Raw genomic sequence first — 12,388 nt, forward strand, 5'->3', positions numbered from 1 at the left:
CAGCACGTACTTACTGGCCACCTGGGTCCTTCTAACAGTCCTGCAAGTCTCTCCTAAAGCGGGGAAACGTTAGGGTGAGATTTAGTAGCGCTTGCACCAGAAGAAGGGTGGGAGTGATGTGTAGGGGAGATATATTCTCCCACAGTCACCTCTCCCCCTCCATCCCCGGCTCTCCTGTGTCTCCCCTCCCCCCTGCGCGTCTGGTCCGGCTGGGTTCAGCAGAGCGGACTGTGGGCAGCCCCTCGGCGGAGGTTGTGTGAATGGAGGATCGGCCTGGCTGACTCCTCCTCCCCTGCAAGCGCCTCTATTTGAGCTTTGCAAAGTTGAGGGCGAGCAGGCATCCGAGGTGAGGCGTGCGCGACGGCTGTGCCCCCCCAGCTCGGACAGGCGGACATTCGTACAGACAGACACACGCACACGCGCGGACACACAGACACACGCACACCGCGCCCTGCGCTGCGCTGTGAGCGGGTGCAAGCCCGGAGGCGATCCTGGAGAACAACCTTTCCCTGTCGCTGCTGCCGGCTCCCGCAGGGCTGGACCCGGGGAGCTGCGTCGCGGAGCAAACTTCCCCCAAAGGGCTGAGCTCGCCGGCCTGGTGCCTGCAGCCGGAGCCGGCCTCCGGCTTGGCGGGCAGGGGCCAGGTGTCTTGGAACAAGTGCGGCCCGGGGGGAGACTGGCTGCCCGGCGGCAGGCAGAAGGTCTGCGAGCAGATGGGCTCCGACGTCCGAGACCTCAACGCGCTGCTGCCCTCCGTGCCCTCCCTGCCGGGCAACAGCAACTGCACCATGCCGGTGAGCAGCGCGGCGCAGTGGGCGCCCGTCCTGGACTTTCCCCCGGGGGCCTCCTACGGCTCGCTGGGACCGCACTCCTTCATCAAGCAGGAGCCGAGCTGGAACGGATCGGACCCGCACGAGGAGCAATACCTGAGCGCCTTCACCGTCCACTTCTCCGGCCAGTTCACGGGCACGGCCGGCGCTTGCCGCTACGGGCCCTTCGGCGCCCCGCCGCCCAGCCAGCCGCCCTCGGGCCAGGCTCGGATGTTCCCCAACGGGCCCTACCTGCCCAACTGCTTGGAGAGCCAGCAAGCCATCCGCAACCAGGGTAAGGGCCGCGCTGCCGGGCGCCCCGGGCTCGGGGGGCGGCCCCCGGAGGCGCCCGCTCAGCCCCTCAGGGCCGCGCCTGATGTAAACACCAAGCCCAGTCTTTCTCCGCGGCAGCCGAGCCGGGTTAGGCGAGCCAGCTCTCCCGTGCCTCCCTTCCCTCCCTGTGCGGCAGCCACGTCGCTCCCGGGAGCTTTAGGAGCCACGAGTTGCTCGCCTCCCACCCCTCCCGTGGGGCAGCGGATGCAGCGGGCGGCTCTGCCAGGCGGGCTGGAGCCCCCCGGCCCCCTCCCCGGGTTGGAGCAGCCTCTCGCCTTCGCAAAGGTTTGTTCGGGCCGGAGACGGCACAAATTCTGGAATGGAGCTGGGGCCCGTGGCCCGAGACAATTCCTTCTTCACATCTCGGGGGTGATGGGGTGATGGCGGGGGTGAACCTCCAAACTTCCTCCTGAATCCGAAAAGCGCTGTCCGCACACGAGTGTTTTCAAGCCCTGTGTCGAAATAACCTCGGGAGGGCTGAATATCCCCGGGCTGGAATGCACAAGCAGGGGCGACTCCTTGTTTCTTGTCCACATCTCCGCGGCCAGGACCGGCTGTGCCGTAACTCCCTTCGGTCCCCGGTGTATGGGGAGAAGCTCCCGAGGGTTGAACGCTCGCGCGTGGCATCGGGGTCAGCATCTAATCCTTTTTCTTCCAGTGCCTGCAGTATAAACATTTGCGGGTGCAAAGGCGAGGAAGAAAGAAACAGGGGCCAGCGTGCGGAGAACTTGTAAGAGACCTTTCGGGTCTCCTTCCCGCTCCTTCAGCTGGCCCCGGAGCGGCGGAGTGCCGTGGTTTGTTCGGCCTCGGGCGAATTGGAGCGAGGGGAGTCGGGCAGCCAAGGCTCGGGGCCGGGGCATCGGCGGAGTGTGCGTGGCCCTGCCGGAGCGGGATGAGTGCCCGAGGTCTCTCTGCTTTTGGCATGGAGTTCCCCGCACCCAGCCCGCAGCTCGGGATTACTGTGCCCCGCGGGGGCAATCGCGTACCCACAGAAGGGCCAGGACGGACCGTCCCGGGCCATTCGAGCTGCAGGGCGAGGGGCAGAGCTGAGGCCGAGGCCGGGGATGCGCTCGGTGCTGGCCGCCGAGGGGTGGCCCGAGGCCCGGGCGATGCTTGCAGCGAGGGGCAGGGGTTGTTCAGTAGCGTGGTCTCCCCCGGGCAGTGCCGGGTCGCGGTCTCGGTGCCACCGCGCTGCTGCTTTCGAGCCCCGGCCCCTGCTCCGGGGGCTCGCCCGGCTCCGGGTTGCGACGTAGGAAACCGCAGAGCGGGGTTCCCGGGCCGTGCTGCAATCCCGGCTGGGAAAATCGGCAGCGTCCCTGGAGTTGGGGAGAGGCTCGGCCGTGCCGAGGCCCCGGAGCCGCTGCGTGCCCCGCGGGGTCCCAGCTCCAGCTGCGGGACGGGAAGGGAACGGCCCAGAGCTCGCCGGGACAGGGACTCTGACAGGCACTTTTGAAAGACATCTGAAAGGATTTTAGACATCGGAGGGAATTTATGATCGCGGGGAGGAAATAGCGACGAGAAAGCGGAGAGAAGGGCGAGGGACATAAATTCGAGTTAGCGAGAGACAAAATAGCTGCGACCCCGCGCCATCCTGACGTCCGGGTTTACCCACCCCGAGGAGAAACGGAGCCTTTAAGGCCCAGACGCACGGAGCCCAGGCTGGGCTCTGCTCGGGTCCGGCGGCACCGCACACCCCGCACACCTCCGCACACCCCGCACACCCCGCACACCCCGCACACCCCCGCACACCCCGCACACCCCGCACGCACCCGCACCTGTGCGGGCCGAGAGCGCACCGAGCCCTTCGCGCAGCCCCGAGCATCCGGGCCTAGCAGGAGCCCGGGGACGGCGCAGTGGCGGGGAGCGGGGAGCGGAGAGCGGGGAGCAGGGACCGTGTCCCGGCTCCCTCCCATGCTCGGCCAGGCCGGGTGCCTCGCCGTGGGGCAGGGGGGTCCATTCGGCTCGGGGCTGCCTTCCCCAAGTGCAGCCCTGAGGCTTAGCCGCAGTTATTTTAGGTGACACGCAGGGAGAGGGCTCCTACGGAAGGAGAAATTCGGCAAAGGGTGTTTGCTTGTTGCTGCTGCTTTTTTTTTTTTTTTTTTTTTTTTTTTTTTTTTTTTTTTGTGGATGGATAAAATGTTCTTGCTTTGGCTCTCCTCAAGGTTGAACTCCTTTTTATTATTTTTTTTTTTTAAAACGGTTTTTCCGACCGTGGGAAAGACGCTACCTTGGCTCTGCGATGACATTTCTGCCAAGTCTGGGATGGGGTGGGGGGGTAGGAAACTAAGGCTTTGAAACCTCTGCCCAATTTTCCTCTTTTCGTTTGCCTGCCTCTTTCATCCAGCTGGGCTCCTCCAACAACTGGATGCCTCCAGCGGGCCCCGTTCCTCAGCAGATGTACAACTTTCAATTATTTTCAGCACATTTTAATCAGGCCTAGTTCTGATAACGCCCTAATTAAAGAGACCTCACTATCGGCAGCTCGGTTCAGAACTCAACTTTCTTATCACATTCCTGAAGCTTTGGGTCAGGCAACACCGGAAAATGTGGCCAAAACCTCGTCCTGCTCCGAGCTGAGTTTTGAAGGTCACCGAAACTCTGTGGCGGGCCAAAAGTAACGTAGAAAGTGTTAGTGTTTTCTGAAAGTTAAAAAAGACACAGAGGGAAACGGGGGAAAGGGAGTTGAAGGTTGAGGCTCTACCCTGAGGGCTGAGGGAGGAGATAAGGAGCGAGAAACAGCTGTGGGATGGGAGCCCGTGAGGTACCGGCCTGTCAACGCTGCCCAAAGGAGCTCTGCTCGCAGGGCCAGGGGGATGCGAGGGACATTTGGCCGGGAACAGGCCTGTCCCACTCCCATCCCAGCCCAGCAGCCTAAGGGCCGACTTAAAACCACTGCGAAGGTGAAGGTTTTAAAGTCTTCTGGAATATTTTCATTCCCGCTGTGGCTCCTTCCATTTCTTCCGCGCAGGTTAATGAAGTTCTGTAATATCTCTGGATCCAGCCTGTCAGCAGAGAGAATAAAAACGGAGAAGCAACATTCGAATCCTTTTGCTGCCTCTCCGTTTTATTCTCTCTGAAACCCGCTGTGATTACGGATCCTTGGTGAAGCAGAGACTTGCCCAGCGCCGAGCACCCGGCACCGAAAGAGAACAGGCTGCTCGGAAACGGCCCCCAGTGCTCCCTCTCGACTGACAAAATCACTCTACAGCCACACGCCCCATCCAGACGGGTCCGTGAGGGATGCCCATGCTGGAATAAGCGGGTTCAAGGAGAGGAGTGTGAGGGAGAAAGCGCTCGTCGTCCCTTTGCTTTCTTTCCCCTGCCCGCGCAGCACTTTTTGTTTTGTTTGGTTTGGTTTTTGTTTTGCTTGGTTTTGTTGTTTTTTTTTTTTCCTTTTCCTTTTCCTTTTCTTTTTTTCTTTTTCTTTTTTTTTTTTTTTTTTTTTTTTAAGAGTCTCTCGGAGGAGCTTGGTTCTCGGGGTAAATGCTGATGAGCTGAGAAGCCTCTGAGATAATATTACTTTGTAATTACTTTTTTAGCTGAAGTTGTTTAGCCAGCTCCAAGTCATTAATGAAAGTTGGTGTCCAAGCACCTGATTTACGATTCCGTGCCGGCCCGGGGTCAGCAGAGGTGGGCTCTTTCCATCTGAATCTGCTCGGTGTAGGAAACAAAATAGAGTGTTTATTATTTTGGAGAGCAATTTTCGCTGAAAAGAGGAGTTTTATTTTTGCACGTAACATTCCGCCTCTTTATTGCAGACTCTTCAGAAAGCCGTTCTTAACAAAATAAAAAAAGCGCAAGATTAAAGGGTAACTTCTAAACTAGAAGCGCCAGATGAGTACACTGAGCAGATGGGAATCTTCCTCTTTTAATATGAGCAACAATTAATGGAAACATCCTTTTTATTACCGAAGCCGATCTGTTCTCTTTAAACACGAACGAGACTTCCGACTTTCCGCGCCCGGGCGCTGCTCGGCGCGGCTGTGCCGGCAGAGAGAGATGTGCGAGCGCCGAGGGGCGGTGGCCGAGGGGCCGGAGGGGCTCAGGGAGCCTGGTCCTGTCCTTGTCCTCTGCGTGGGCAGCAGCCCCGCGGGGGGATCAGACGCGAAGCGGTTCGTGGCCATGAGCCCCCCTCTCTCGCTCGCCGGCTGCTCGCAGGGGCTCGGGGAGCTCCTGCTCTAACCCCGCTGTGCTCTCTCCGCCAGGTTACAGCACCGTGGCCTTTGACGGGACCCCCAGCTACGGCCACACGCCGTCCCACCCCGCCGCTCAGTTCACCAACCACTCCTTCAAACACGAGGACCCCATCAGCCAGCAGCCCTCCCTAGGTAATTCCCGCCTAATTCCTGCCTCCGCGGGGCTCCGCACCCAGGGCTCCGCCGGGCAACCCGCAGGGACCCTCCCCGAGCCCCGGCAGGCCTGGCACAGAGCTGGAGCTGCCCAGTGCTGGAGGACGGGGCCCTGGGGACCCCTGCTCAGCGCAGGGCGAGCGGAGGGGTGGGCGCTCGCCCCGAGGGTTAACTGTGTGCCGCTCTCTCCGCAGGGGACCAGCAATACTCGGTGCCTCCCCCGGTGTACGGCTGTCACACGCCGACCGACAGCTGCACGGGCAGCCAGGCGCTGCTCCTCCGGACGCCCTACAACAGGTACCTGGGCCGGCTGGGAGCTGTGCCTGCCCTCCTTGTGCGCGGGTTGCTGCTGGGACGCGCTCTCTCTCCCGCATGCCGTTCAAACAGCTTCTCCTTTATGCAAGGAAACAGCTTTATTCTTTCCCTTCTCAAAACCAAAACGAAACAAAAAAAAAAACCTCCAACCAAACCCCAAAAAGAAGATTCGCGATTAAAACCCAAATCATACCAAGGCAAAACCACCTCAATCCCCAAACAAACAAACAAGCAAGCAAAAAACCGTCAAAAACAAAGAAAGCAACAACAAAAAATTTTAAATACCTAAACAAGACGACATCCCCAAAGCCCCACGAAACGAAAAAAAGGTGCCGCGCCCTCGGTCGCGGGCCCCGCTGTATCTCGGAGGTTTCCCGGCCGGCTCGCCCTGCCGAGCCGGGGTTGGCGGGGGCGGCGGCGCCGCTGGGACCTGGCCGAGCATCCCGGCTGAGCACGGGAGAGTCGCGCTCCGGCAGCAGGTGCCGGCCACCTCTGGGGAACGGGAGCTGGGCTGCCTGCACTCCTTGGGCCTGTCCCGTAGCCCTCCGGTACAATGAATTTGGGATTTGCCCTTAGCCGCAGAGGGGGGAAGCGCTTGGGGCAGAGTCCCAGGCTGCAGGGCCCCGCACCGTTCCTTGCTCTAGGAGCCCCCGAAGCTCTTCCCCGAGGTCGGGAAGGTGTGGAAGTGCTGGCTGGTGAGCAGCAGCCATGGGCAGAGCGTGGTACAGGCTATTAAAACTCAGCTCCGTCCAAGGGTTTCATCTTGCAGGCCAAGAGCCGTTCCGATGGCTCCCAGGAGTGATGGGAGCTGGCCTGCAGGGAGGTTATTTATTGAAATCGGGGCAATAAACCTATCGGATTTCCTTGCTGTGAGAAAGGTGCGTCTGGAGCTTTGCTGCAAACAACGAAATCTCTTTGCCAACAGACGGGCCCGTGGCAAGCACGGCTTCCCGGATTGTTTTTTTTTTCGGTCTGACATAGGGGTTGGGCGTTGGAGTTTTACAACGTGTTTAGTGAGTAAAAGAAGTTCCCCAAAATTTATTCCTCAACTTTTTGTGAACTTGGAGCCAGTCCCGTATCTCGGAGTTGCTAAGTAACTCTCGCACACAAAACAATGTGCCTCTGCGAAGGAAGCCGCGAGCGGCTCCTCTTGTAGGCCGCTTATATCATCTCAGATTAATCGACACTGGACGTGAGACAACAAAATTCTGTCACTTCCAGAAGCCACTTCGCTAATGAACGTGAGTTGACGTCAAGGGAAGGAGGGAATGAGGTAATGAAGGAAGGAAAGAAGCCTATCCAGAGAGATTAGCTTGCAGAATAATTGGCGGGGCGAACTCCTGCGCTGAAGTGACAGAGATTGCTCCCCGCGCGGGGAAATCTATAAATATGGTTTGAAGGAGGCTTGAGGAGGGCAGCTCCGAACGGCTGCGGGCAGCCGCCGCCTTCCCCAGTCCCCCGGGTCCCGGGGCTCGCCCTCGCCCTGCTCCTGGAAGTGGCAGCACCTGGAGGTGTGATTCCGATAGGAGAACGCTGATAGTGTCGAGAGCTCTCTCTTCCATGTGCCTCCGCCGAGGCAGGGGTGAGCACAGAGGTCGCCTCCCTAACGCGGCCACCTCCCGCCCAGAGCTTGGGGTCCCGCACCCGGCGCTAGTGGGTAGCGCTGAGACACGGGGGCGATTTCCTCCCGACCTCAGCCTTGATCCTGCCCTGCTCCCTGGGAGGTTTACGGCTTACTCCAGTAAGATAAGGATTTAAGCCTTTAAACCTCTCAGGAGCCAATACTGGTGTGTGGGGGTGTGAGCGAGGCAGAGCTTGCTCCCCGTCGAGGGCAGCCCCAGCTGTACAAAGCCTGCTCCCGTAGCGAGGCCCGCACAGGTGGCTGAGCTCGGGGCGGCCTCTCCTTGTCCCCTTGTCCCAGGTTCAAAACTGCCTGGAAAATGTGGTTAGAAAAGTGGATGAGGCGTTGCGGTACAGGAACGGGTGGGACTCATCTGCCACATTGCCAACACCTGGACCGCACTGTCCTTATCCACATTTATCTTGATTTGGCAAAATCGTGATTATTTTTTTTTAAAGACAGTGTTAATTCCGCACCTCCTTCTCGAAGATTTCTTCTGCCTTTCGCAGTTCAGGTCAAGTTCGACAGCTCTGCTTTGTCAAGTGATTGCTCGGTCGCCGCATCCGAGTGCCGGGGCTCTCTCAAGCCCGCTGCGCACACGGCGCCCTTTGCGCGGGGTGCTCAGAGAATGAGCGCTCAGGGGACGGTGCTCAGCGGGGTTTGTCCTCCCTCGCACTGGCTGGGGACAGCAGGCGCTCCCGTTCGCCTTTAGCAGTGCGGAGGGGAGGACGTGGCGAGAGAGAGAGGTCGGGAACGGGAGGTGGTGCTGCCTCTGTCCCCGGCGGGATGCGGCGGCCGCTGTTTCGCTGCACCGCCTCCTCTCTGCGTCCTCTGGGTCGCCGAGCAGCGCTGGTTTGTGGTCCCTCGCCCACTCGCCCCAGCAGAGGCTGAGGGTGCGCTCCGCCTTGCAGTCCCTCCGCCACCCCCGTCCCGGACCCGCCGCGTCCAGCAGGACCCGAGGGGTGATGCTTCGGCGGGCGGAGGTGGAGGGAGGGAGCAGAGGGAGAGGATGCAGAGGGAGTCACCTCCACCTGGTGCTCTCGCTTCCCGCTCATCTCCATCTCCCCAGCTGGGTGCGAGGAACCCTCCCGGCTGCCCCGCTCTCCGCAGAGCGCGGCCCCAGCCCCACCCGCGGGGAGCCGGGCCGGGTCCGAGTGGGCGTGGGCAGCAGGGTCCAGCCCGTCTGCAGTGCGGAGGCGCTCGGGGCTCAAGAGCCTCGTCTTCTCTCCCGTATAGCGGCAAAGTCGGGAAGAAAGAAATGGTTGAAAGATAGTTTTGCTTCCAGCCTAAGAATTACTATCTCTGAAATCTCTTGCCCCTGCCACTACTTGCTCTCTGTTTATGGCCCTGCCCGCTGCGCTGCCAGGAGCCCCGCGCCCGTGGTTGGTAGCTGGACACGGATGAGAAACCCGCGCAGATGGCAAAGCGTGCGTTTGTGGGTCCATTAAAAATGGTGATGTGAACTTTTCTACCTCGCGCTATTTAATGTAGTAAACATGCTCGATGTTGAAAATTTACTGTGAGTCACACTTGCAAAGACTTTAAAAGTGGAGGAGTCTCGGTTCAGATTATAGCTCTTTCTGTGCAGAGGTCAAGAACTCGGTAATACTGCAGTGCAGGCCAAAACAAACTCTATATGATCTACTACTGGTTTCCTTTTAAGTTCCCTTTTTGCTCAGCGTTGACTTCCTTTTATTCCACTCCAACTTACATTAATCCCCGTTGTAGAAATGTTTCCCCCCCTTCCTCTCGTTTCTCTTTAAAAGCATCTTTGTAATGAAAATAAGTTATTTTTAGTGTCTTCTTTGTGGCCGCTCGAAGGGCCAAGGATTCAGATTGGAATCAGGGCAGGCATATCCCTGGAGACCCCGCTTTCCTCCTCCTCATTCAAACTCCATCCAAAGCTCAGATTTTGAGCGGAGCTGTTGGTTCCATGAGATCATCTCACGGTACTGTCAATAATAAACCATGGCGAGACGTAAATGGCGTTAGGGGACGTCCTGCTCTCTGTCACATGTCAGATGTGAGATGTTTAATCCGAGCCACGGCCCGGTGGTCCCCGGGCAAGCGGTGGCCGGCGGGGCAGCTCTTATCTCCGGGTTTAGGGGGCGCAAAGCCCGGCGGTGCCCACCTGCCTCTCGCCCGGGGCCGGCTTAGCCAAAGGCTCCGGCAATCCCGGCTTTTTCGAGATGAGAACCTCGCAGCTCCGTGGCTCAGCACGGAACAGAAATTCCTCCTCTTGGCCGCTGCCGGCCGCAGAGATGGCACAGACACACCTGCAGCCCTTGGGAGGGGCTCGGGTGCCACTCCGTGGGCATCTCGGTGCCCGGGTGTGGCGAACTCGGGCCGTGCCGAGAGCCCGAACCGCGGCCCGGGCTGGTGCGGGGTCTGAGGCCGGGCACCTGCTCCCCCCGCACTCATTCCCCGGCTCCAGCCCCCAGCAGTAGGAGGACAAGGCGAGGGGCGAGGGCTGAGGGTCTCTCCTGGCGCTCAGGAGACACCAAACGGGGCAGAGCGGGGTTTAGCTCAAGCAGCGGAGTTCTGCTCCCGTCCATCTCCCAGCGTTTTCCACGACGCTCAGCCTGCCCCCAAACCGCTCGGGGCTCCCTTCGGAGGCTGCAGCGGGGTCGGGCTCCGCTGCAGGGCCGGGAGCGGGGAGCGGGGCGCGGCCGCACCGCGGGGAGCGCGTTTGGCCGGGCGGGCACCGCGCTGCTCCCGGGGCGCCGGGGCTCGGACACTGTCACCCAAGGGCGGCATGGAATACAGTGGCTGCGAGCTGTGACAAGATGAATAAGTGTATTGCTTTATAAAAAAGCAAAGGAGGGGGGGAAAAAAAGTGGATATTGTGGGGGAGGCTCTTATAAATGAACTGTCAAGCGAAAGAAAGTTAAAGGGAAATCTCCTGCTGTAAATGCATCGGGCGGGCACTTCTAATAAAAATCAGGGTCCTGGAGGAATTAATTACAGCAGCATTACAGGAAGAATTCGTGGAATTGCAAAACGTAGTTGGCACAGACCAGCACGGACTGCTATTGCAAATGGGGAAACTGCAGGAGAGTTTAACAATTCCTGAGCTGATATGCAGGACATTGTAGTAGCATAATAGCACTTCAGACACACTAATGAATAATAGTGTCCAGTGATACTGACAAATGATATTACACATACTTCGAGATTGAAGTCACTTTAATTTGTTTTTATATGCAAAAGCTTCCCACTGGATTCTGTCTTTTTTAGGTCGCTTCTACCTGCCACGAAAGAAGAAAAAAAATACCCTCTCCTAATAACAAAATTATATAAATTCACCGTATAAATCCAGCGAATTTAGGTGTAATTAATCAGCGGGGAGACTCCGTTTACTGTTCCCTGGCATCCATCACAGCGCCCGGGGCTCGCACCGCGCCCCCCCCGCGCTCCCCGGGCTGCGGGAGCTGCGCTGCGGGCACAGCCCCGGCCCGGGGGAGCCGCGGCACCTCCCCGGCCTCGTGGGGACCTGTCGTGCCGGGAGAGCGCTCCCGGGGCTGCCGGGGCTCTCGGGGCTGCCGGGGCTCCGTGCCCGCCTCCCGCCGCCCCGCTCCGCGGCCGCGTTTGCCGCTCGGAGCGCAGAGCGGAGCCGGGGAAGGCGCGGCTTTCCCCGGGCTGCCCGCCGTGTGTACCGGCGGGGAAAGCGCCTGCTCCAGCGGTGAGCTTCGTTTATCGCTCAGCCACTCCATTTTTCTCCCGCTTGTCAAGCCCCTCTATGTAGCAACATCCATCACGAGTCACGATAGCTGTTTCACTCCATTACCCACGTGGTCTCTCACACTCCTGGTTAAAACAGCTAACAGATTTGACTTTTTAAAACAAATAATCTTTCGCGTTACCCCTCCGGTCTGCTTATATTCGTTTCATTCATTTCAATGTGTCAATATCGGATATTATTTTTCGGGAAGTAAAAAGTTTTATGTTTCTATTTCCAGCTCTTTACAAATCGTCAGGCTTGCAGATTCAAAGTGTCTTTTCGAGCGACAAATTTCCTTTTCTTTTATTTCCTTTAATTTTTAAAAATTCATAATGCATCGATAAAAGGGATTATATAAAATAAATTAACTTTCTACTGTTACATATTTAAAACAAATAACAAACAAATTGTTGATATTCTGATGTTTTGGGTTTTATTTGATAGCTGCAATTTTAGTTCTAATTCTACGTCTTTTCACAACAGTGACAATTTATACCAGATGACCTCACAGCTTGAATGCATGACATGGAATCAAATGAACTTGGGATCCACACTGAAAGGGTAAGGAGATTTGTTCTCTTCTAAGCTGTTGCCCTAGTGAAGCTGCATTGCTGAGCTAACTTTATCTTGGATTTTATAATTTGAATCCGGTCACTTGCATGAAAAAAATGCTGTCATGTCCTTAGAGTGGCTCATCACCTGGCTGTAGTTTGTTTTTGATGATCCTTGCCCCAGCCGGCTGGCCGGGCAGGGCTGGGTGTGTCGGGGCTCCGGTGGCACCGGGCAGGGCAGGGCAGGGCAGGGCTGTGCCCACTCCCGGTGCTCGAGCCCCTCCCGGAGCAGCAGCCGCGGCCACTTCGCGCTCTCCTCCTTGAGCCGTCGCCCCTTCCTACCATCCCTCTTCCCTTTCCCTGCCTTCGCCAGGCCCTGCGTCCTGTGTCCCGGCCCGGCCGCCTCCCGGCTTCCTTCCTCCCGGCCATTGTCGCCCTCCCACCTGCCGGGAAGAGGCTCCGGCCCGCCTCCCCCGCGGGGCTTCCTGCGGCCGGCCGGGCAGGAAGGCTCCGAGGCGCCGGGGGCCCCGCCGGGCTGGCGGCCGCTGCCGGGCAGGCAGAGCTCCGGGGCCGGTGCCTCCATCTCCGCGCCCTCCGTGCCCGGTGCCTCCAGCGGTTCTGCCGTGACTGGGCACCCCCCGCGCCCCCGGGACCCCCATCCTCACCTCGGCCCCTCCGCGGCCGCTGCC

At 58.8% G+C, this 12,388-nt stretch overlaps 1 protein-coding gene across 2 annotated transcripts in view; it reads left to right on the plus strand.

The window, feature by feature from the left end:
- The first annotated feature begins 335 nt into the window (after positions 1-335).
- The window catches only part of WT1 (WT1 transcription factor), a 33,853-nt gene continuing 21,800 nt past the window's right edge, over positions 336-12,388 (plus strand). For both annotated transcript variants that reach the window (XM_014884597.2, XM_014884598.2), the window contains exons 1-4: positions 336-1,104; positions 5,348-5,470; positions 5,686-5,788; positions 11,632-11,709. In XM_014884597.2, coding sequence (XP_014740083.1) covers positions 714-1,104; positions 5,348-5,470; positions 5,686-5,788; positions 11,632-11,709 — 695 coding nt within the window. In that variant the 5' untranslated portion in view covers positions 336-713. The remainder of the gene's footprint in view (positions 1,105-5,347; positions 5,471-5,685; positions 5,789-11,631; positions 11,710-12,388) is intronic.

Source organism: Sturnus vulgaris, chromosome 18 (genome assembly GCF_052056855.1).
Source record: "Sturnus vulgaris isolate bStuVul1 chromosome 18, bStuVul1.hap1, whole genome shotgun sequence".
Taxonomy (NCBI): Eukaryota; Metazoa; Chordata; class Aves; order Passeriformes; family Sturnidae; genus Sturnus; species Sturnus vulgaris.